Source organism: Orussus abietinus, unplaced genomic scaffold (assembly GCF_000612105.2).
Source record: "Orussus abietinus isolate OABI.00-Male unplaced genomic scaffold, Oabi_2.0 scaffold3, whole genome shotgun sequence".
In the NCBI taxonomy this organism is placed as follows: Eukaryota; Metazoa; Arthropoda; class Insecta; order Hymenoptera; family Orussidae; genus Orussus; species Orussus abietinus.
In genome coordinates this window covers 1,790,279-1,808,128 of record NW_019395984.1, presented here as the reverse complement: position 1 = coordinate 1,808,128, position 17,850 = coordinate 1,790,279, and the positions used below count along the sequence as shown (strand labels likewise).

Sequence of the window (17,850 nt, the reverse complement as noted above, 5' to 3'; positions counted from 1 at the left end):
GAGCGGCACCCGAGGCCGGCTTAAGCGCACCTTCGTCCCTAGGGACTCGGTTATCGTTTTAGGAGTTAGCGGTTAATTATTAATTCTAGGGATAATCGTAGCCACCTAGCTACCGAGCGTTCCGAGTGTCCGGAGGGCGAGGCACACCCCGAGGGAAGTTCATTACGATCGAGGGCAGTCCTCTCCGCCCTGCATCGCCTCCAGGGCAATGGAACGCAAAAAGTTAAGGGAATAAATTAATAAATAAATCACTCACTACGGAGACCTCGGAAAAGCCACCGAGGTCTTCGACCAAAAGAGCGCGGAGAGACCGCCCCGAGGAAGCCTTGCCTTCCCTCAACCTCGCCCTCCGCCTTAGGCGGCCATCTTGTACTTCTTCGGAATCTTCTTCTAGCTTTCGTGCACGTCGTACTACTGCGCCCGGAGAATGGCGATCCCCTCCCCTGGACGTAGATTTCACTGCGGGATGTTAGATTATTAATCGAAGGGAGACCTGGCGGATACAAAATCTCCTCTCGCTCGCTCCACCGAAATCTCCGTCCCGGTGGAGAACTTTTTCTCGATTTCGATAATCTTCGCTACCACCGCTACCTCCGTTAGTATCGCTAGTCGTAATTCGACCGCGGGATGGATAATCTGCCGCCGTGAGGAACGTTTCCATCTGTTAATAAAAGGAAAGTGGATAATTGGAGTTCCTTCTTGGATAAACAAGATGGCGGCGCGTCCTCCACCGCGGCAGATCCCCGTTTCTCCCTCGCGACCCCCGACCGGCCACTCTGGGATCGCAAGCGAACCTTCGGGATCGTCAAAAAGCAATACCGAGGTGTGAGAACGGAGAGAAAGAGAGAGGGAAATAAAATAGAGAACCCGAAGAAGAAGAGAAAACGTTAAAGCAATCGCTACACCGCCACCGCCGCTGCCTCTAATACCGCTCTTCCGTCTCGACGCCGTTAATAAATAACGATAACGCTAACTACCGCCGCTGTAACGCTAACTACTACTACACCGTTGTTGCTAACTTCTTACTCGTAGCCATTAAATCGAAAAAAGAAAAAAAATAACAAAAAACTATGAAAAAAGGTTTCACTCTTTCCGTCTACGTATACACCCATAATATTAATCGTTATGGTCGTTGTTTTACAAACTTTCTGTGATAATTATTAACAATCAATGAATACGGGGAAGGAGATCCGGCAAAGGCGCGCCCGTGAGAGAGAGAGAAAGAGAGCGCGAGAGAAAAATTAAAAATACTGAGAGAGCGAGAGAGTGTGAGTCGCATTGGGAGTGAGAAAGTGGGACACGTTTTATCGAGAGTCGACGATACCGAGTTTATAAATGTATCGCCGTGTCCCGGAAGGGAATATAAATCGTTCCGATATTTGTTGAGCGCCGATATATACGTATATACATAAACATAAATTATATATATACATCCGTTGAGCGTTGCGCCTTATACAAGATATACTTTGGACTCGTTGCTCGTGACCCCCGAAGGAACTATGCGCCGTTGTTATTTTGTATGATCCCATACGTTTTTCTAACTGACGATTAACGAGAGTACGACGCAACACGAGGCGATCGGCGAGAGAGTGAGAGAGAAAGGAAAAAAAAAAGACATTGAGAGATCAGTAAAAGGACTTGCAGCAGCCAATTTCGGACTTTTCCTTTTCCCAGTCCTCCCGTTCGTCCGGAGTCAGGAAGGACGAGACGCCGATCGTCCTTGAGAGTCGACGCTGGTGGAGCTCTTCCGCTCGTCGTCGCTCCTCCTGCAGGTTCCGGATACGCAGGCGAATCTCCTGCACGGCCATCTCGGCGACCTTGACTCTTAATCGCCTCTCCTCTGTCTGAAAATTTTTTTAAAAATTAATAAGGACGTTGTCGATTAACGTGGCCGCTCGAGATTCGAGATCACCTCCAGTCTGCGCAGCATCAGCTGATGGTCCAGTTCGAATTTGGCCTTCGACCTCGCTCGATCGTTTATCCGAGGATCGGTCGAAGTCTTGCCGAGCCCGGAAGACCTTGGATCGATAGATCCATGATCGACCTCGGGATTCATCTGGAAACACCCAGCATCCCGTTTTTCCTTCTCTGGGATCTTATCGGTCTTCTCTTGACCCGAGTTTTCTGCGTTTTCTTCACGTTCCGTCTTCCCATTGTCCGGAACTTCCTCGGTCCCGGCAAGTTGGCCTCGTTGCTTCCGGTTCTCCTGGTCGCACTTCCGCTTCCGGCTGGATTCCGCGAGGGGACCCAAAGAAGAGGGTCCTCGAAGGTCCCTTTTCTCGTGCCGGAAGACAGAGACGGTGACGCTGTCTCCGGAGAGGCCGGAAACGACCACGTTCCCTTTTCCAGGATCGGCCTTGCAGTTTTCCGGGTTTTCCTCTGAAAGCGGGGAAACTTTACGGGCCAGGAACTACGGCAAGATGAGGACGCAGCAGAGAGAAACTTACCTAAATGAGGTCCCCCCTCTCCGTGAGACTTCATCTCCCTCTGGACCTGTTCCTTGCATCCCTCGTCGACTGACATCGGACTGTCCTGGAATTAAGGCGAGAATTAATATCAAAGATCGCAATTCCAGGCAGCTCGGCGACGTACTTTGGAGATGGCCGTTCTCTTGCAGTGGTACTTGTAATTCTGCCAGTACTTCTTCAGCTGTGCCGAGGTTTTGCTCGAGGAGGCGCCCTCGTTGAACTCCTTCTCTATCGCGTCCCAGATTTCCTTGCGGCCGACTATGGAGACGTTCCTGTCCAACAGAGAGGCGTACATCCCAACAATGGCCACGAGCCGAGCGCGCTCGTCCCTGGTGAACTGGTTCCTCAGCCTCTTCTTGTCGTTCTCCATGGCCGTGGACGCGAACATGCTTCCCAGGAGTTAAGATCATCGACCTTACGTCTCGCTCCCGAAACAAAATTGCCAAACATCCGAGGACCCTCGACAAAAGCGCATCGCTCCACGGAAAACAGGGCAGCGTGGGCTGACTAACGAGGAAGAAAAAAGAGAAGCGCCATTACGCGTCGCGTGGCCATCGCTGCAGAATGCCAGCAATCTGATTTCAGTCGAAGGTCGCGACATTTTACGACGAGCCTTCAACGAGAGTAATTACAGACATCGGAACTAATTACGTTAACAGTCCCTCGTTAAATGTTCGGTAGGTTCTGGCTCGTTTCCTGCGTGGAAAAAATCCGGCAGGTGTATCGGCCTCACATTTGCATCGCGTTCTCCGCCCCAGGGGTTCGAGATACGGAAAAGTGGCCTTTACAAAACTTTCGTGGAATAACCTGAGGAGTAACTTTCGTTCGGAGGAAATTTTCGTACCGTCAACGCGTGAGGCGGAAAAGTGCACGGTAACGAGCGTTGCGTACTGTCAACGGCCGGGAAGCGTGACGAGCATCTTCGTTTCCCCGAGTCACTCCGTCGGTGGCCTTATTATTAACTTGGGAAGTTACGGTTATCGGAACAACTGGTTGGAGAGGCGATGTTTGTCAGCAATGATAGGTCGCGATATATCTGCGTCTTAACGCGCGTGCCGATGAAAAGCGGCATCGCTTCGCGGGGAAGTCGGCACTCGCGAGTCGCGTCATCGGTTTCGTACATATAAGCGCTCGGCAAGAGAGCATTGCAAGTCATTCTTCGTGAAAGGACAAACTGTAGACCATGACTAAGGTACGAGCCTCCGTTCGACGCGAAAAGTTAACGCAATCCGTCCGCAAAGCGACCTGAACCGATTTTCTCGACCGTCGCGCGCTCTCTCCGCGACGACATAATTTCCTAGATATCTCATTTTTCCTCGTTGCGGTTCGCAGGAAGAGTTAGAATTCACCGTGGAGAACGGGGTCTTGAAGGGGAAGAAACGGGAACCCTCGACGAAGAATCCGCATTTGGGGAAAATCATTCTGGAGAACCTGAAGAGGAAGCCGGATTTCGTGGGTCAGGTGAGTCTCCGCTTTCGTACGCTTACTGGAAGAGAGAAAGGCGCGTTTATTAACGATAATCGGTATATAATTGAGGAAGTGAAATTATACGATACTCATAGGTAAGTGCGCTCACCGGGGAGGAGTACACTTTTGGTCAGATACGGGAAAAGACGATAAGATGCGCTCTGTGGCTGAAGAAGCAAGGCGTCTCTCCCGGGGACATCGTCGTGACCTGTTCGGATAACAACATGGACTGTGCCTTACCGATGATAGCGTCCCTCTGTATCGGGGCCACTTTCAATGGCTGGGACCACAAATTGGACGCGAGTACGTCGAGACCTTCCCAAAGTCTCTATGAGACCTTCGAGATCCTCCTCATCGACATCCCTCCGGTGACCCTTCTTCTATCTTCTGCCTCTTCCTCCAGAATCCCTGAAGTACTTCGACTCCCTGGTGAAACCGAAGGTAATCTTCGTCAACGAAAGCGCGGCCCCGGTGGTGTCCTCGGAGCTCGCCAAGGAGAATCCATCTCTCCGGGTCGTGGTCTTCGGCAAGGTGCCGGGGATGCTCTCCTTCTCCGAGGTCATCCTGAACCAGAGTGTCGAGGAGATTCGCGCCTTCGAGTGCTCCGAAGTGTTCAACCCTGCCATCGTGTTCTTGTCTTCCGGTACCACCGGCTGGCCCAAGGCCATCGAGCTCTCCCATGCCTGCCTCCTGGGGCACCTCGACACCTTCCTCACCTTTGAATCCTACAGAGACGTCCTCGGCACATTTTCGACCTTGAACTGGATCAGCGGAGTGCTGATCACCCTTGCTGCCTTGTACTCGGGGTGCAAGAGGTTCGTCTTCCCGAGCTTCGAGGAGGAGCTCAGCTGCAAGCTTCTCCAGGACACCAAGGTGAAGGTCCTCTTCGTCTACTTCTGGCGAAGGATACTCCCTTGTCTCCTCGGGACACCAGATTTATCTTGAGATTTGTCGTAGATCAAGTGGGTGATGATACCCACTAACACGTTGACCAGGTTGACGAAGTTCAAGGACTTCCGCAAGTACGATCTGTCCAGCCTTGAAGTCGTGTCTACAGGAGGCTCGGGGATGAGTTCCACCGTGCAAAAGGCGTGCAGAAATCTCCTGCCCGATTGCGCCGTTCTCCAAATGTACGGTGCGTTGATAAAAAATAAATAACTATCAGAATCTCTTTTCATCCTATCGTGCGATATTTTGCACTTAACGACAAGTATATCCTCGGTCGATTGGCAGAGTTGAGTTCTTATACATATTAATTTCTCTTATCTCGCCAACAGCTGATTACGCTCGTTTTAACAAGACACACGAGCTACAAATAGCTTTTATCGTCTTTCTATTTGCCTGTCCACCTTCGAAAATAGTAAGAAAAAAAAAACGAAAATAGTAAAATATTCGAAAATAGTCAAATAATGTAGTTTCGAAATCGTTGGATTTTTTGGATTTCAGGAATGACGGAGTTTGGCGGAGTCATATGCGCCCAAAAGGACAACAACACCAAACTCGGCTCCTGTGGGACGGTGGTGTCGAACGTGGAGATAAAAATCGTGGACCCGGAGACCGGGAAAATCCTGGGGCCGAACCAGAAGGGTGAGATCCACGCGAAAGCGTACGAGATCATGATGGGCTACAAGGGGAATCCTCAAGCCACCAAGGAAGTCATCGACTCGGAAGGTGAAATAAACTAAGAAAAAAAAAAGGAGAAAAAATTCTTTCAACTTCCTGAATCTCGCGCTTCAGGCTTCCTGAGGACGGGAGACATCGGCTACTACGACGAGAACGGCGAGATCTTCATCATCGACAGGATCAAGGAGCTGATCAAGTACCGAGGGGACCACGTATCCCCTGCCGAGATCGAGGCCGTTCTCCAAAGTCATCCTGGAGTGAAAGAGGCCGCCGTAGTCGGAGTGCCAGTGCCAGGGGACGACGAGCACCCCCTGGCCTTCGTCACCAGGGTTTCGGATAGCAAGGTAAGGGACTCGCTCTTCAGGGATTCGTCTTCGCTTTCCACTTTATTTTCTCGTTCCTACTCGTGGGGCCTGATCTTCAGGGTGGGTCATAGAGGAAATCTCGTCGAAGGGTCTCACGTCTCTTCGATTCCCTTCTCCAGGTGACGGGTAAGGAGCTGATCGACCTGGTAGCGGATCAGCTCGCGGACGTGAAACGCCTGCGAGGTGGAGTGAGGTTCCTGGAGAGCATGCAGTACACCTCGAGCGGGAAAATCGACCGAAAGAAGCTGAAGGCGATGGCCAGGGACCTGGCCTCCAAAGCTTGAGATTAAGATCAGCCGTTCAGCGTGTGATAACGGGAGTGATAACGAGTCAAAGACGCCTTTGTTAGGAGAAGCTAGGGCCACGATTAAGCACTAAGTGCGCCGGAGTAAATCTAAGCCTCTTGGTCAAGGAATGGATTCTCAGTTCCCAGCAGTCTTGGGGTATCCCTTGGCTTTGGCCTCTCGGAAAAGGGCGACGAGGGAGTCCACCACCTCCTGGCCTGTAGGGATGATCTGGTTGGCGGGCAGCAGGAATCCGTATCTGCCCTTATCGCGCAACTCGTAGGTGAACGTGATAGGAGTACGCAGCGTTCCTTTCACCCAGTCCATCGAGCACCCAGAAGCGATATCTAAAAGCGATTCGAGATAAGAAATAAAGATCCACCTAATTTTCTTACACGACTCGACGAACTCGTTCAATATTTACTCGAGCTACTCACAAATGGTCTCGGCGATGTTCCCGGTGACGTATCTGGTGCCGTACCTCTTGGAGAGAGCCTGGATTGTCTTGGTACCGATCTCATACTGGAATCGAGACGCGATAGCGCGATAAGCAAACTTTCCTCGAGGAGGAGCATTGATAAGCGGTCGTGATAGTTTACCAGCTCGTCGTAGTTGTCGAGATGCTGCTTGGTGTGGCCGTAAGGGAAGAGCAGCAACTGCGAGTAGCTGTGGAATGCTATGTATGCGTAGAACTTGTCGCCGATCGAGCCGATGTACTCCGACAAGGTTTGCGTTTCGACCTCGGAGAAGGCGCTGCTGCCAGCAAAAGTCTCGGAACAAGCTGCGGAGCTGGCACCACCCACTGAAATTTCCGAAGAACGTTTTTAACCACTCGAAAATAACAACAGCCTAGCTCGATCTCACTTACTCATCCACTTGTAATCCCAGTTTCGGTTAGCGTCGACTCCCTTGCAGATTCTGCCGTACGGCCTGCGGGTTTTCCTCCAAAGTCGGTCCTAGAAGCATCGAATCAAAAGTGATCCCCTGCAATTGCATCAGAGGCAATGACTCGCAATTGCTACAGCTGTGTCAGCAAAAGTAACGAGGCTCTTTGCGAAAGCGTTAAGTGATCACTTAACGATATTATTATCAGTTAACGATTTCGCAATAGATTGCACAAGTGCTGGACCATAAACCGCGACTTACGCAGCTGACAATTCAAAATCGCTCGATCATTTCCTTGAGAAGAGAACGATCCTCACCCCGGTGTGCGTGAAGATGTAGCCATCGGGATTGAACACTGGGAAGATGTACCAGTCGTGTCTTTCGGCCAGTTCCCTGACTTCAGGGTCCTTGCTGGTCAGGAGCTCGTTCAGGAAGTACGTGACGGTGGCCGGGGTGATCCATTCCCTGGCGTGAATCCCACCCTCGATGAAAACCCCGGGATTATTCTCCTTAAAGGACACGCGGACACCCTTGATCTCTCGGCCCTCGTAGGTAGATCCTCCCTTGACGACGGTGACCTTATCAGGATAAGTTTTCCCCAGGAACTCCAGCCAGTCGTAGATCTCTCCCAGGGTGTGATAACTGGTCCAGCCGAGCTCTCCGGAAACTCGGTTCGCGGAGTCCCTCGGGTTCTCCTGGTCGATCAGGGTCTGCACATCCTGAACGTACTCTTCGTACTCCAAGCCATTCTCCTTAACGAGGTCCTGGAAGCCTTCGAGTTGTTCCGGTGACACCATCAGGTCGACATTGGCTCCCACTTTGCTGGGGCCCAGCCAGAACGAGTACTACAAGAACATCCAAATCCAGGATTAGACCTTCGTCGAGTTACCCTATTGGAGTTACTCCGGATGATATTAATTAATAGCTTTTTACATTTATTCCTACGAGTGAAGATACGCACCCCAAGGTTCTCCAGGTCGCTCAGAGTCTGCAGCTGCTGTGTCGTCTTCGGCAGGACCCTGAAGACCTTGAAGTCCTGATAGGAGACCTTCTCCGCTGTCGCAGTTGCGACCAGGACGGCGATCAGCCCAAACGCATTCCACTTCATCTCTGCTGGATGTTGGGTGGTAAACGGTCAAGCCTGGACGACGGTGGCCAGGCTTCTGGTTCTCCAGGTGACCGCAGGTGCCGTTTATCGTTTCCAACAGGTTTTACACCCGACACCAATCCGAGGCTCCTTCGTTGCGCATCTCGAAGAGCGTCTAAAGGTGATAGCCGCAAGTGCCAACGCCCCATCGAGTCCGTAGAGAGTGAACCCGATATCGATCGACCATCGATCACAGTAACAGCTAAAAATTGATCATTGCCTTAGCATCACAAACATCTCTTATTTCTAGTAAAAGAACCCTTCACAGGGAATTTCTACTAATTATTCTTTACGACCCTCCAATTATTTCCCATGTCTTTTTAGGAGCGCGTGCGCATTCCTCGCGGTATTAATTCCCCGGAGGGGAATAGCCAATCTCAGCGTAGTTAGAAATTGTTGCAGGGGAAATAAGAGAGATGGGAAATTGCACAAGATTATAGGGATTAAAGAACGAAATCCACGCCGGGGAGATATCGGATAAGAGTTACGTGCTCCTTGGACTCGAGGATGATAGTCATCTACTAGGCAGGGTCTATCTGCGTTCGGGATCGATGGCTCCAAAATAAATATTGACCAACGGCGACTGTAAATGATAGTAATGTTAATATTCCCCGTCTCTTAGAGTTAAGTCGGAGTTCGTTTCCTCGCCAGGAACCAGGCGAGTGCCGTTGGGCTGGCAAGGACGTGCTCCGCATTTCAATTAGCGTGGATAATCGCGGAAAGTGGATTACACATGAAAGATATGTGCCACATACTGGAGGCGCCTCGTAGAGTCGAACCAGGGGGCTTTGAACCTGGGGCCAGGTGAACAGCCAGGTGGATGAGGTCAAAGACCTCCAGCCCAGGTCGCGCTCCCTCCTCTCCGGAGTTCACTTGCCTCTCCCTAAAAAAGGAAGGAAACATTCCTTCAGCAAGTGCAACGCTCTAGTAATTCCCTTGCGAAGGGATCCTAGCACTCCGGCGAATGGCCCCGCTAACGGGATGAATGAAAAAGAATCACGTCTTACGACATTCCACCCAGTAGTCTCGGATAAGGAGCGTCGCGGTATTACCAGCGAGTGGGTACTCTTCATCCAAGATGGCGGAGAGTTTGACGAGGTTCCGCCACCCGAGCAGAGATGGCGTTGACGGCGCCACCGATCTTCACTTTACCGACGAGTTGACACAGCAGATCCCTCCCATACCCCTAGTCGCGCAAGACGAGCTCCACAATTTATTCATCCATTCATGTATTCCTTTTCCACTTAACATAGTCACTTTCGTAATCGAAAAACACGCGAAACAAGCGAAGGAAAGATAGCGTCCCCGCATCGGGAAATGAGATGCGCGCCCGACGTCGCTCCCAGTTTACCCAGAGACCTAATTAAAATTGCACCTCCCGATTTCAATTTCTAATCGGTCGCCTCCGAACAATAGGAAAGGCCAGGAAAGCAAAGCGGTAGCCTTGGAAATCTTGCCACCACCTTTTCCTCGTTCCTCCTCGTACCTTTTTCCTCGCGCGGCGAACTTATCAGTCGCGCGACCGGGCGCTATCTCGGCCCCTACGTATCTCTTCCTTTTTTATTGTTAAATTCTCTATGAAATACCGAATTAAGTCTCTCTATAAAATAACGATTCAAGAGCTAAGAGAGGAGGTAAAGTCGGAGAGAGGAACGCACGGATTCTTAATGTGGAATTCGGAGGAGGATACGGAGCGCGCCCTTTTTTTCTTTTTCGCTATCTCTGCGCATTCCTGGCCGAGTAGCGCGCTCGGCCGCGAACTCCGAACTCCGTCGCGCCATCGCCATCGGCGCACGTGTATCGATCCCTCGAATGCCCCACCACGAGGCTCGATGGCCTCCGCCGCCTCCGACCTCGCGATTTCCGCGACTCCTGCGGCGTCGAGGCGGCCTCCGAGCGCACCGTCAGTCTCTATCCGGGTAGGTATGCACGCCGACCGCAACCCGGGAGTGCCTCCTCTCTCCCGGACCTCGAGTTCGCCCTGAATAAGACTTTTCCTCTCCTTTCCACCTGCATCCGCGTAGGAAAAATCCCTTCTATATTCAGTAAACATTCCGCCGTGCCGCGACAAACCGAGTGAAACGATCTAAACGCCAAGCGCGCATAAATGGGCGTCAGATTCTTATAAATTCTCTATATATTTTCTTTTTTTTTTCCGAGTGATTCAGGCGGTTTTCAGGGCGGATTTCAATTTCCCCATAGAGTGGAGAGTATGTAGTTCCAAGTGTGACTGAGATTCCGGGATGAGTCGGCTTTTCGGGCGCTTCGAGGGCGATATTCGAGGAAAGTGGGATCGCGCCCTAGAGCGGACCTTCCCTCGCGACGTGGGCGCATGACGGGTTGCCGGGGGCGCAGGCGCCGGATTTAATTTATTTTTCTTTTCTTCTTTCTTCCCCGAGGTGCAGTTTTTCTTCTCGTTCCAGGGCGCGCATCGTTGCTCGTCGACAGCGAAACCGGGAGCACGTCAGGCCAGAGACCAGGGAACGGATCCAGGAGAAATGGCCGACAGAGTCTATCATCCCCATGCGGAGCTCGCCAAGATCGCGCACTGCTCCGGGATGGACCACTACAGGCGGATGCACAAGAGGTGACCTGGTTTTCTCCCTAAAAAGTCCTAGAAAAATATTCGACTGTCCAGAAACGGAAAATTCCATACGGATAACCCGCACCTTCACCTCGGTGTACTCCACTCTACCACGTTTCCACCCCTTATCAGGTCATTAACGCGTTTGCAGTCGCGTTGATAATGTTCCCACTAGTCCATAGAGGTTCTCGAAGAAGTCCGGATAAAATTTTATACATATAGATTCCAACCTTCGAGACTCTCGGAGAGGTCTGTAGTACTCGTGGAAATGATCCCCTCGTGTTGTCATTATCGAAGTCTAGGGTGATTTTTTTCCTCCCTCTTGCAAGGACCTCTTCCTCGGGGTACATTACGGCGCAAGGCCGTCGCTCTGCCTAGACGCTAGTTAGAAATAGAAGCTCCGTATCGATCCGGCTCGCGAGGCAGCTCGAGGCCGAGCGAGCAATATCCTGCGAGGTCCCCAAGGGTGAAGGGTTCCTGTAAAAAGAGGAGTTCAAGCGTTACGCAACGAGCTCGAAATTTTTACATGCGATTTATGTGATTTAACGAGGATTACCCGACACTCTAGGTCCATCGAGTACCCGGCGCAGTTCTGGGGCGAGATCGCGAAGCAGTTCTACTGGGAGAACCCGACGAGCGACGACAAATTCTTCTCCTACAACTTCGACCTGAACCAAGGGGACGTCTACATTAAATGGATGGAGGGGGCCACGACGAACCTGAGCTTCAATCTGCTCGACAAGAACGTGAAGAGCGGCAACGGGGACAAAATCGCGTTCTACTGGTGAGAGCCTCGGAAAAACCGCGGCAACCCGCGATCTCGACGTCGACGGATCACCCGGGATCTCGCGGAAGTAAAAACAAACCTTCGCAATCTCTCTTCTTGCAATCGCGTGATCCGCGATAATGTGATCGCGCGACCGCCTCCAAGGTGAGCGTTTCCACGAAGTCTGCATCGAGTCGACCAACGAATCGCCATGCATATTTGAGATGCATTCGGGTCCCTTCTTGCGTCCCCGGCCACGTTTCTGCATCTGCAAAACGTGAGAGTAAAGGTAAACCTTCCTAGAAGTGAAGGAAAAGAAAAAACAAAAATGTAAAACAATTAGATAAGCGCGACCGCCGCCATGTTGGAGAACGCCGCTCGAAAGCCAGGAGACGAGAAACGGTCGTTAAACGGAAAACTTAGCGACTCTATGCATGATAATGACGATAAGAAGGCTACGAGAACGTCAACGAGTGCTGACGTAAAGTGCCGTCGTCGGTAGCTGACTCGGCACGTCTCTTTACCTCATTGCGATTCAATATGCCCCGGTCGAAGGTACTCGCAAGTCATTCCTGGAGTTCGACCAGTTCGTTTACGTGCCGGAACCGTTTCTGGTAGTTCGCGGTACACCTCCTTGACCTGCCGATGTTTGTACCGACGCAACGCGTCCGAAGGTACTCACATTTCCGAGCTCGTGACCACGAGTCCCGGGAATGAGCGGATATCGGGGTACAGAAGAGAGGGCGGAGAAATCTAGAGATGGGTGTTTCCTCCCAGGGAAGGCAACCATCCCGAGGACTACTCCAGGTTGACCTACAGGAAGCTCCTGGAGGAGGTGTGCAGGTTCGCCAACGTGTTGAAGTCCAAGGGCGTAGGAAAGGGCGACCGAGTCGCGATCTACATGCCCATGGTCCTGGAACTGCCCATCGCCATGCTGGCGTGCACCAGGATCGGCGCCGTCCACACCGTGGTGGTAAGGACGCTTTTCCCTCCACCTGGAATATTTTACAATTTTTTATCTTCCCCCAAGCTATCTAAAATCGGGTAAAACGCAGTTCGCAGGGTACTCGTCGGATTCGCTGGCAGAGCGGATGTTCGACTCCAAGGCGAAGGTGCTGGTGACGTCCGATGGCGCCTGGAGGGGTGAGAAGCTCTTGTTGCTGAAATCCATCTGCGACGAGGCCCTTGATAAGGTCGCCAAGCTCGGCCACGAGGTCGAGTGCTGCATCGTCGTGGCGCACCTGCGCAGAGTGACCAACCCTAAGGGAAGGTCGGAAGGTGAGGTCCCACCCTTCGGGATCGATCGCTCTTTTGTCACGCAGGTCGGGAACGCTGAACGTCCATTTCCCCTGCCCCGCGGCGCACCTATAAAAATTCCTCCAACCATGATTCGCTTGATAAAGTAACATTGAAAATGAAGTAAGGAAAAATCTGAAGGTACTCACATTTTTTGTATTAATTTCCAGGTAAATCCAATGGAGTGAACGGTGCGACGAAAAACGGGGAACCCGGGGACCTGGAGTCGGTATCCTGGCGAGAGGGTCGAGACTTCTGGTGGCACGACGAGATGGAAGATGCCGAGCCCAGCTGCTACCCCGTCTGGGTGGGATCGGAGGATCCGCTCTTCGTCCTGTACACCAGGTACGATGGTTCCCTCCCTGGTCCTCCGGCTAGTCTTCAAGATCCTCTTCTTGTAGCGGCTCCACCGGCAAACCGAAAGGCGTTCTCCACACGACGGCCGGTTACTTCATCTACGCTGCCACGACCTTCAAGTACGTCTTCGACTACCACCCTGAGGACGTCTACTGGTGCACCGCGGACATCGGCTGGATCACCGGGCACACATACGTGGTCTACGGTCCCCTGGCGAACGGAGCAACTTCTGTCCTCGTAAATACATCAAGAATATATACAAAAATTGGCACAATAATTTCTAAAGGCGTCTTTGGACGCGACTGTTAACGGGGTCGGGTGATTCCAGTTCGAGGGCACGCCGTTTTTCCCGCGGAACGACAGATACTGGTCCATCGTCGAGAAGTACAAGGTCAGCCAGTTTTACACGGCTCCAACTGCGATCAGGTCCCTGATGAAGTTCGGCGACGAGCCGGTCAAGCGACACGACTTGAGTAGCTTGAAGGTGCCGATTGAGTTAGAAAAAAGAAAATATATATTTCCATAGACTCGATGTGACGGACATTTCGTTTCAGGTCCTGGGGTCTGTCGGGGAACCCATCAACCCGGAAGCCTGGCTCTGGTTCTACGACCTGGTGGGACATGGCAAGTGCAGCATCGCCGACACCTTCTGGCAAACGGAGACCGGAGGTCACGTCATCACTCCTCTGCCTGGAGCAACGCCCATGAAGCCCGGATCCGCGGTTAGAGAAACTCTTGAAAGACCCGAAGAGTTTACCAGGAGACATCTTGAAGTAATTCTACGGTTTTATCGCAGACCTTCCCATTCTTCGGCGTATTGCCCGAGCTGCTGGACGAGGACGGCCACGTGATCGAAGGCGAGGGCGAGGGCTACCTGGTTTTCCGGAGACCCTGGCCCGGGATGATGAGGACTCTTCTGGGTAACCACGAGCGCTTCCAGAAGACCTACTTCGACAGATTCCGCGGGTTCTACTGCACGGGCGATGGTAAGGAGGATCGAGTCCCTCGAGAAGGAAGATAGACCAGAGGTGGAAGTGGAGTTCGAGGTGGCTCTTCAGGGTCGTTAGCGTTTGGCTGCCCCCGCATATCTGGCGTCCTTCCCGAGCTCCTCCTCAATCCTGAGTATCTGGTTATATTTGGCGGTCCTCTCGCTCCTGCAAGGTGCTCCAGCCTTGAAGTGGCCCACGGAAAGCCCGACGGCGAAGTCGGCCACGAAGGAGTCCTCGGTCTCTCCGTCCCCTGCGGCCAGGACGCTTCCCCATCCGCTGATCCTGGCCAGTCTGTGGCAATCGATCGCCTCCGAGACGGTCCCGATTTGAGAGAGTCGAATGACCAGACAATTTGCGGCCTGCTTCTCTATGGCCTCTTCGATCCGCTCGATGTTCATAGCTGTGAGGTCGTCAGCCACGATCTGGATGGGCTGATCGGCTAACATCGGCCAACTGTCCCAGTCTTCCAGGTCGAACGGGTCCTCGATGTAGGCGATCGTCGGGAATTCAGTGAGATACTCGAGGTATCGTTCCTTCAGGGCCTCGGCTTCAAGGTAGTCGTCAGGGTCCGAGTCTTCCGACTTGAACTCCATGTCGTACTGCCCTGCGCGGAATCGAGGAAAGGACGTTAGCGGTTCCTCATTTAATTCCACAAAGACTCACCATCCTTGCAGAAGGCCGATGCAGCCATGTCCAGAGCGAGCTTGACCTTGCCCTCGTACCCTGCAGACTTGATGGATTCGTCGATCAGGGTCAAGGCTTCCTTGTCCTCCTCGAACTCCGGGGCGAAGGCTCCCTCGTCTACGACAGGAAGCGGCGGCTTCGAGTCCTGCTGCTCGGCCAGCTTCCTCTCGATCTCGCGGAAGATCTCGGTGGCCATCTTCATGGCGTCCGCGAAGCTCTCCGCCCCTGTAATTTCGGAACCCACGAAGAGGGTATCCCCGTTAACCCGCTCACCTTTTTCATCTCACCACTGGGTACGATCATGAACTCCTGGCAAGGCAGACTGTTCGCCGCGAACCTGCCTCCGGCGATGACGTTGAAGGCCGGAACCGGGAGCCTGATCTCTCCATTTTCCGCCATCTCGGCGACGTATTTATACAATGGCAGACCTCTTTTGGCAGCCCCGGCTTTGCAGCAAGCCATGGAGACCGCTAGAATGGCATTCGCCCCCAGCCTGGACTTATTCTCCGTCCCGTCCAACCTCTTCATCAACTCGTCGATCTCCCTCTGCTGACAGACCTCCAGCTTGGCCTTCAACAACTCCGGTCCCAGGACGTTGTTCACGTTGTCGACGGCCCGAAAGACCGACCTCCCGTTGTAGGCAGCCTCGTTGCCATCCCTGACCTCCAGGGCGGAGTTCGGGTTCTGCCAGAGCACCCCTGGCACCGACGCCCTGAGCAATCCGATGTCCGTAACGAGGTCCACCTCCAGGGCGGGGTCTCCCCTCGCGTCAAAGATCTGTCGAGCCTTCACCTTGAGTATCGGCATCCTGGAGCAGAATTGCCTGTAATTTTCCCAGATTTACATCGGTTCTCTCTTAACATCAATTTCGTCAATTTTGTCAATTTTGTCAATTTTGTCAATTTTGTCAATTTCGCGCGCAGCGAAGCGCGAAGGTCCGATCGATCTTGAACTCCCAGGAAACGATCGCGTGCACATTTTGTTCCATGTACAGGGTGTCGAGTTTAAAAAGCGCAATGTCCTTCAAGGAGTCGTAGGCAGGTTTCATCGACCGTTCCTTTTCGCCGCGACGAATCGATATCTAATTATCATGCCAATGTCCAGGTGCAAGGCGCGACGCCGATGGATATTTATGGGTGACCGGAAGAGTGGACGACATGTTGAACGTGTCAGGTCATCTGATGTCCACTGCCGAGGTCGAAAGCGTCCTGGCGGAGCATCCTTCCGTGGCGGAGGCCGCGGTGGTCAGCAAGACTCACCAGGTCAAGGGTCAGTGCCTCTACTGTTTCGTCACGCCGAACGAGGGGGCCTCCTTCGACCGCAAGCTGCAGGACGAGCTGAAGATAAGAGGTACTCGTCCTTTCCTCCTACAAATCCCTAGGCATCCTTCGGACGTTCCCCTAGACCGGACAAAAAAGCAGGATTAATATCAGCCCATACATGACGTAAATCGCAGATACAAAATACGTCGAATTCCGAGTACCCATCGATATCCATCCATCAGGATATCGACGGCGTATCGAATCCGCCCTCTATCAGCCGAAGCGGAACGCGAATCCCCGAGTTCCTTGCCGGGTTTTTCTTTGTTATCGCATCGATTACGCTCCTGACAAAAAACTTGATCACGCGTCCTCGCAATTAGCCTCCTCGTATCGAGCCGATATAGACCGCGACTCGTTATCTCTAACGATTGCGTATCCGCACACGTAACCACGTGGTCGTAACCGCGCCACGTGCTCTCGCCAGTTGCGTGAAGGAAAATTACCCTAGGACATGGTTATATTTTTTCCAACAGTCCGAGAGAGGATCGGTCCGTTCGCCCAGCCGGACGTGATCCAGCACGCGCCAGGGTTACCGAAGACGCGGTCCGGGAAGATCATGCGGCGGATCCTGCGTAAAATCGCAGCAGGTGACAGGAACGTCGGGGACGTGTCTACTCTAGCCGACGAGGGCATCGTGGACGTCCTCTTTCAGCTGAGGCCAAAGGCCTAGATCCATCTCGAGCGATGACGAAGATATAAGATAAAGGAAGAACGAAGGAGGCGCTCCTGGAGGTCGCTCCCCACGTAGACGAGTACCGCTTCTCGGCTCTCCGTCACTGGCTGATGGTTCCTTCTAGATTGTCCGCATACGTCCAAGGATTCCTGCAATTGTCGAGTCGGAACGTTAGCGGGTGGTCTCGCCGTCTCTCTGTCGCGCAAATATACCTTCATCCACGTCGACGCACAACCCGGTGCTGCTTCGGGTAAGCGGAATTAAGGAGGGAGAAAAATAGGAATGATCCTGGAATAGATGAAAGACCCCCGGAGAAGCGACGTCGAGGCCTCCGATAACGTCCAGCTACGAGATGTCAGGATCTAGCCGCGTCGAGGTGGACCTCGAAGAGGTCCTGCCTGCTCCGGGAGGATTCCGCGCCTCGTCGAAATCCAGCAGGTTCTGTTGGCCTATACCTGGAAACTAATGAAAGTAATGAGAGATCTGCGATACGAGTTAAATATTATGTCACGAGCATGTATATTATATATATTATGTATATATATATATGTACACACAGGGGAGCAGCGCGCTCGAGGCGCGCGCCGCGCCCCGCGATATAGGTTAGTTTCCACCGAACGCTCGTTACGCCTCCTAAAGGCGCACGAAAAGTCCTATTTCCTCTAGAATCATCGTTTACACTAAACGCTTGACGCAAAAGTACGCATTCTATGTCGCGTAACGAGCGATCCATGTAAAGTAAGCCATAACTGGGGGCCTTTCGTCCCGCCGTCCCTCGGGGCGTCGCATACATATCATTCCACGTGGAACAAGTGTAGAGATATAGTCGCGCGGTACCTTGCGATATATGTATACAAATATAAATATAAATATACATATATATATATATCTCGAGTGCGCGCCCGTTCGCGCGCGTACATATGTGCATATGTACATATAT

General features: G+C 52.4%; 5 protein-coding genes and 1 long non-coding RNA gene across 8 annotated transcripts; 2 read left to right on the top strand and 4 right to left on the bottom strand.

Annotated features, from left to right (window-relative positions):
• Nucleotides 1–1,097: 1,097 nt before the first annotated feature.
• On the bottom strand, nucleotides 1,098–3,412 carry LOC105699034. Its single transcript, XM_012423732.2, has 4 exons — nucleotides 2,593–3,412; nucleotides 2,448–2,532; nucleotides 1,913–2,379; nucleotides 1,098–1,844 (listed from the first exon to the last, which is right to left on the bottom strand). The coding sequence occupies exons 1-4, from the start codon at nucleotides 2,854–2,856 to the stop codon at nucleotides 1,626–1,628; spliced, it is 1,035 nt and encodes a 344-aa protein (XP_012279155.1). The 5' UTR covers nucleotides 2,857–3,412; the 3' UTR covers nucleotides 1,098–1,625.
• Nucleotides 3,413–3,532: 120 nt separating this feature from the next.
• On the top strand, nucleotides 3,533–6,239 carry LOC105699188 (4-coumarate--CoA ligase 1). The gene is made up of 8 exons (XM_012423995.1): nucleotides 3,533–3,660; nucleotides 3,801–3,929; nucleotides 4,031–4,238; nucleotides 4,339–4,808; nucleotides 4,893–5,070; nucleotides 5,382–5,606; nucleotides 5,673–5,902; nucleotides 6,043–6,239. The coding sequence occupies exons 1-8, from the start codon at nucleotides 3,652–3,654 to the stop codon at nucleotides 6,205–6,207; spliced, it is 1,614 nt and encodes a 537-aa protein (XP_012279418.1). The 5' UTR covers nucleotides 3,533–3,651; the 3' UTR covers nucleotides 6,208–6,239.
• A 79-nt stretch (nucleotides 6,240–6,318) lies between these two features.
• Nucleotides 6,319–8,615, bottom strand: LOC105699189 (zinc carboxypeptidase-like). Its single transcript, XM_012423996.2, has 6 exons — nucleotides 8,054–8,615; nucleotides 7,410–7,937; nucleotides 7,076–7,163; nucleotides 6,807–7,009; nucleotides 6,645–6,729; nucleotides 6,319–6,554 (listed from the first exon to the last, which is right to left on the bottom strand). Exons 1-6 carry the CDS (start codon nucleotides 8,198–8,200, stop codon nucleotides 6,346–6,348), a joined length of 1,260 nt encoding a protein of 419 aa, XP_012279419.1. The 5' UTR covers nucleotides 8,201–8,615; the 3' UTR covers nucleotides 6,319–6,345.
• A 1,292-nt stretch (nucleotides 8,616–9,907) lies between these two features.
• Nucleotides 9,908–17,798, top strand: LOC105699207 (acetyl-coenzyme A synthetase). 3 transcript variants are annotated; one of them, XM_012424029.2, is made up of 12 exons: nucleotides 9,908–10,158; nucleotides 10,663–10,826; nucleotides 11,392–11,607; nucleotides 12,367–12,562; nucleotides 12,645–12,867; nucleotides 13,056–13,230; nucleotides 13,287–13,479; nucleotides 13,571–13,726; nucleotides 13,797–13,964; nucleotides 14,039–14,228; nucleotides 16,020–16,265; nucleotides 16,711–17,798. In XM_012424029.2, the coding sequence occupies exons 1-12, from the start codon at nucleotides 10,072–10,074 to the stop codon at nucleotides 16,905–16,907; spliced, it is 2,211 nt and encodes a 736-aa protein (XP_012279452.2). In that variant the 5' UTR covers nucleotides 9,908–10,071; the 3' UTR covers nucleotides 16,908–17,798. The 3 variants fall into 3 exon arrangements, with proteins under 3 accessions (XP_012279452.2, XP_012279454.1, XP_012279453.1); XM_012424031.2 differs by lacking the exon at nucleotides 9,908–10,158 and adding an exon at nucleotides 10,172–10,259; XM_012424030.1 differs by lacking the exon at nucleotides 9,908–10,158 and adding an exon at nucleotides 10,172–10,449.
• LOC105699209 lies at nucleotides 10,756–11,512 on the bottom strand. The gene is made up of 3 exons (XR_001104005.1): nucleotides 11,380–11,512; nucleotides 11,054–11,300; nucleotides 10,756–10,853 (listed from the first exon to the last, which is right to left on the bottom strand). It is a non-coding gene; the product is annotated as an uncharacterized LOC105699209 (long non-coding RNA).
• Nucleotides 14,235–16,006, bottom strand: LOC105699208 (enolase). Its single transcript, XM_012424032.1, has 3 exons — nucleotides 15,203–16,006; nucleotides 14,895–15,140; nucleotides 14,235–14,835 (listed from the first exon to the last, which is right to left on the bottom strand). The coding sequence occupies exons 1-3, from the start codon at nucleotides 15,720–15,722 to the stop codon at nucleotides 14,306–14,308; spliced, it is 1,296 nt and encodes a 431-aa protein (XP_012279455.1). The 5' UTR covers nucleotides 15,723–16,006; the 3' UTR covers nucleotides 14,235–14,305.
• Nucleotides 17,799–17,850: the final 52 nt, after the last annotated feature.

What these genes read in the sequence shown, in the direction of transcription:
- LOC105699034 (XM_012423732.2), bottom strand. Translation starts at nt 2,856, where the DNA reads ATGTTCGCGTCCACGGCCATGGAGAACGACAAGAAGAGGCTGAGGAAC. An exon ending in AGAGGGGGGACCTCATTTAG is followed by an intron (nt 2,380 to 2,447) that starts GTAAGTTTCTCT and finishes CCCCGCTTTCAG; the next exon opens with AGGAAAACCCGGAAAACTGC. An exon ending in TGATGCTGCGCAGACTGGAG is followed by an intron (nt 1,845 to 1,912) that starts GTGATCTCGAAT and finishes AAAAATTTTCAG; the next exon opens with ACAGAGGAGAGGCGATTAAG.
- LOC105699188 (XM_012423995.1), top strand. An exon ending in GGACCACAAATTGGACGCGA is followed by an intron (nt 4,239 to 4,338) that starts GTACGTCGAGAC and finishes CTCTTCCTCCAG; the next exon opens with AATCCCTGAAGTACTTCGAC. An exon ending in AGCTTCTCCAGGACACCAAG is followed by an intron (nt 4,809 to 4,892) that starts GTGAAGGTCCTC and finishes GATTTGTCGTAG; the next exon opens with ATCAAGTGGGTGATGATACC.
- LOC105699189 (XM_012423996.2), bottom strand. Translation starts at nt 8,200, where the DNA reads ATGAAGTGGAATGCGTTTGGGCTGATCGCCGTCCTGGTCGCAACTGCG. An exon ending in CTGGGATTACAAGTGGATGA is followed by an intron (nt 7,010 to 7,075) that starts GTAAGTGAGATC and finishes CGGAAATTTCAG; the next exon opens with TGGGTGGTGCCAGCTCCGCA. An exon ending in GAACATCGCCGAGACCATTT is followed by an intron (nt 6,555 to 6,644) that starts GTGAGTAGCTCG and finishes AATCGCTTTTAG; the next exon opens with ATATCGCTTCTGGGTGCTCG.
- LOC105699207 (XM_012424029.2), top strand. Translation starts at nt 10,072, where the DNA reads ATGGCCTCCGCCGCCTCCGACCTCGCGATTTCCGCGACTCCTGCGGCG. An exon ending in GACAAAATCGCGTTCTACTG is followed by an intron (nt 11,608 to 12,366) that starts GTGAGAGCCTCG and finishes GTTTCCTCCCAG; the next exon opens with GGAAGGCAACCATCCCGAGG. An exon ending in CTCTTCGTCCTGTACACCAG is followed by an intron (nt 13,231 to 13,286) that starts GTACGATGGTTC and finishes CTCTTCTTGTAG; the next exon opens with CGGCTCCACCGGCAAACCGA.
- LOC105699208 (XM_012424032.1), bottom strand. Translation starts at nt 15,722, where the DNA reads ATGCCGATACTCAAGGTGAAGGCTCGACAGATCTTTGACGCGAGGGGA. An exon ending in GTTCATGATCGTACCCAGTG is followed by an intron (nt 15,141 to 15,202) that starts GTGAGATGAAAA and finishes CCGAAATTACAG; the next exon opens with GGGCGGAGAGCTTCGCGGAC. An exon ending in ATCGGCCTTCTGCAAGGATG is followed by an intron (nt 14,836 to 14,894) that starts GTGAGTCTTTGT and finishes GATTCCGCGCAG; the next exon opens with GGCAGTACGACATGGAGTTC.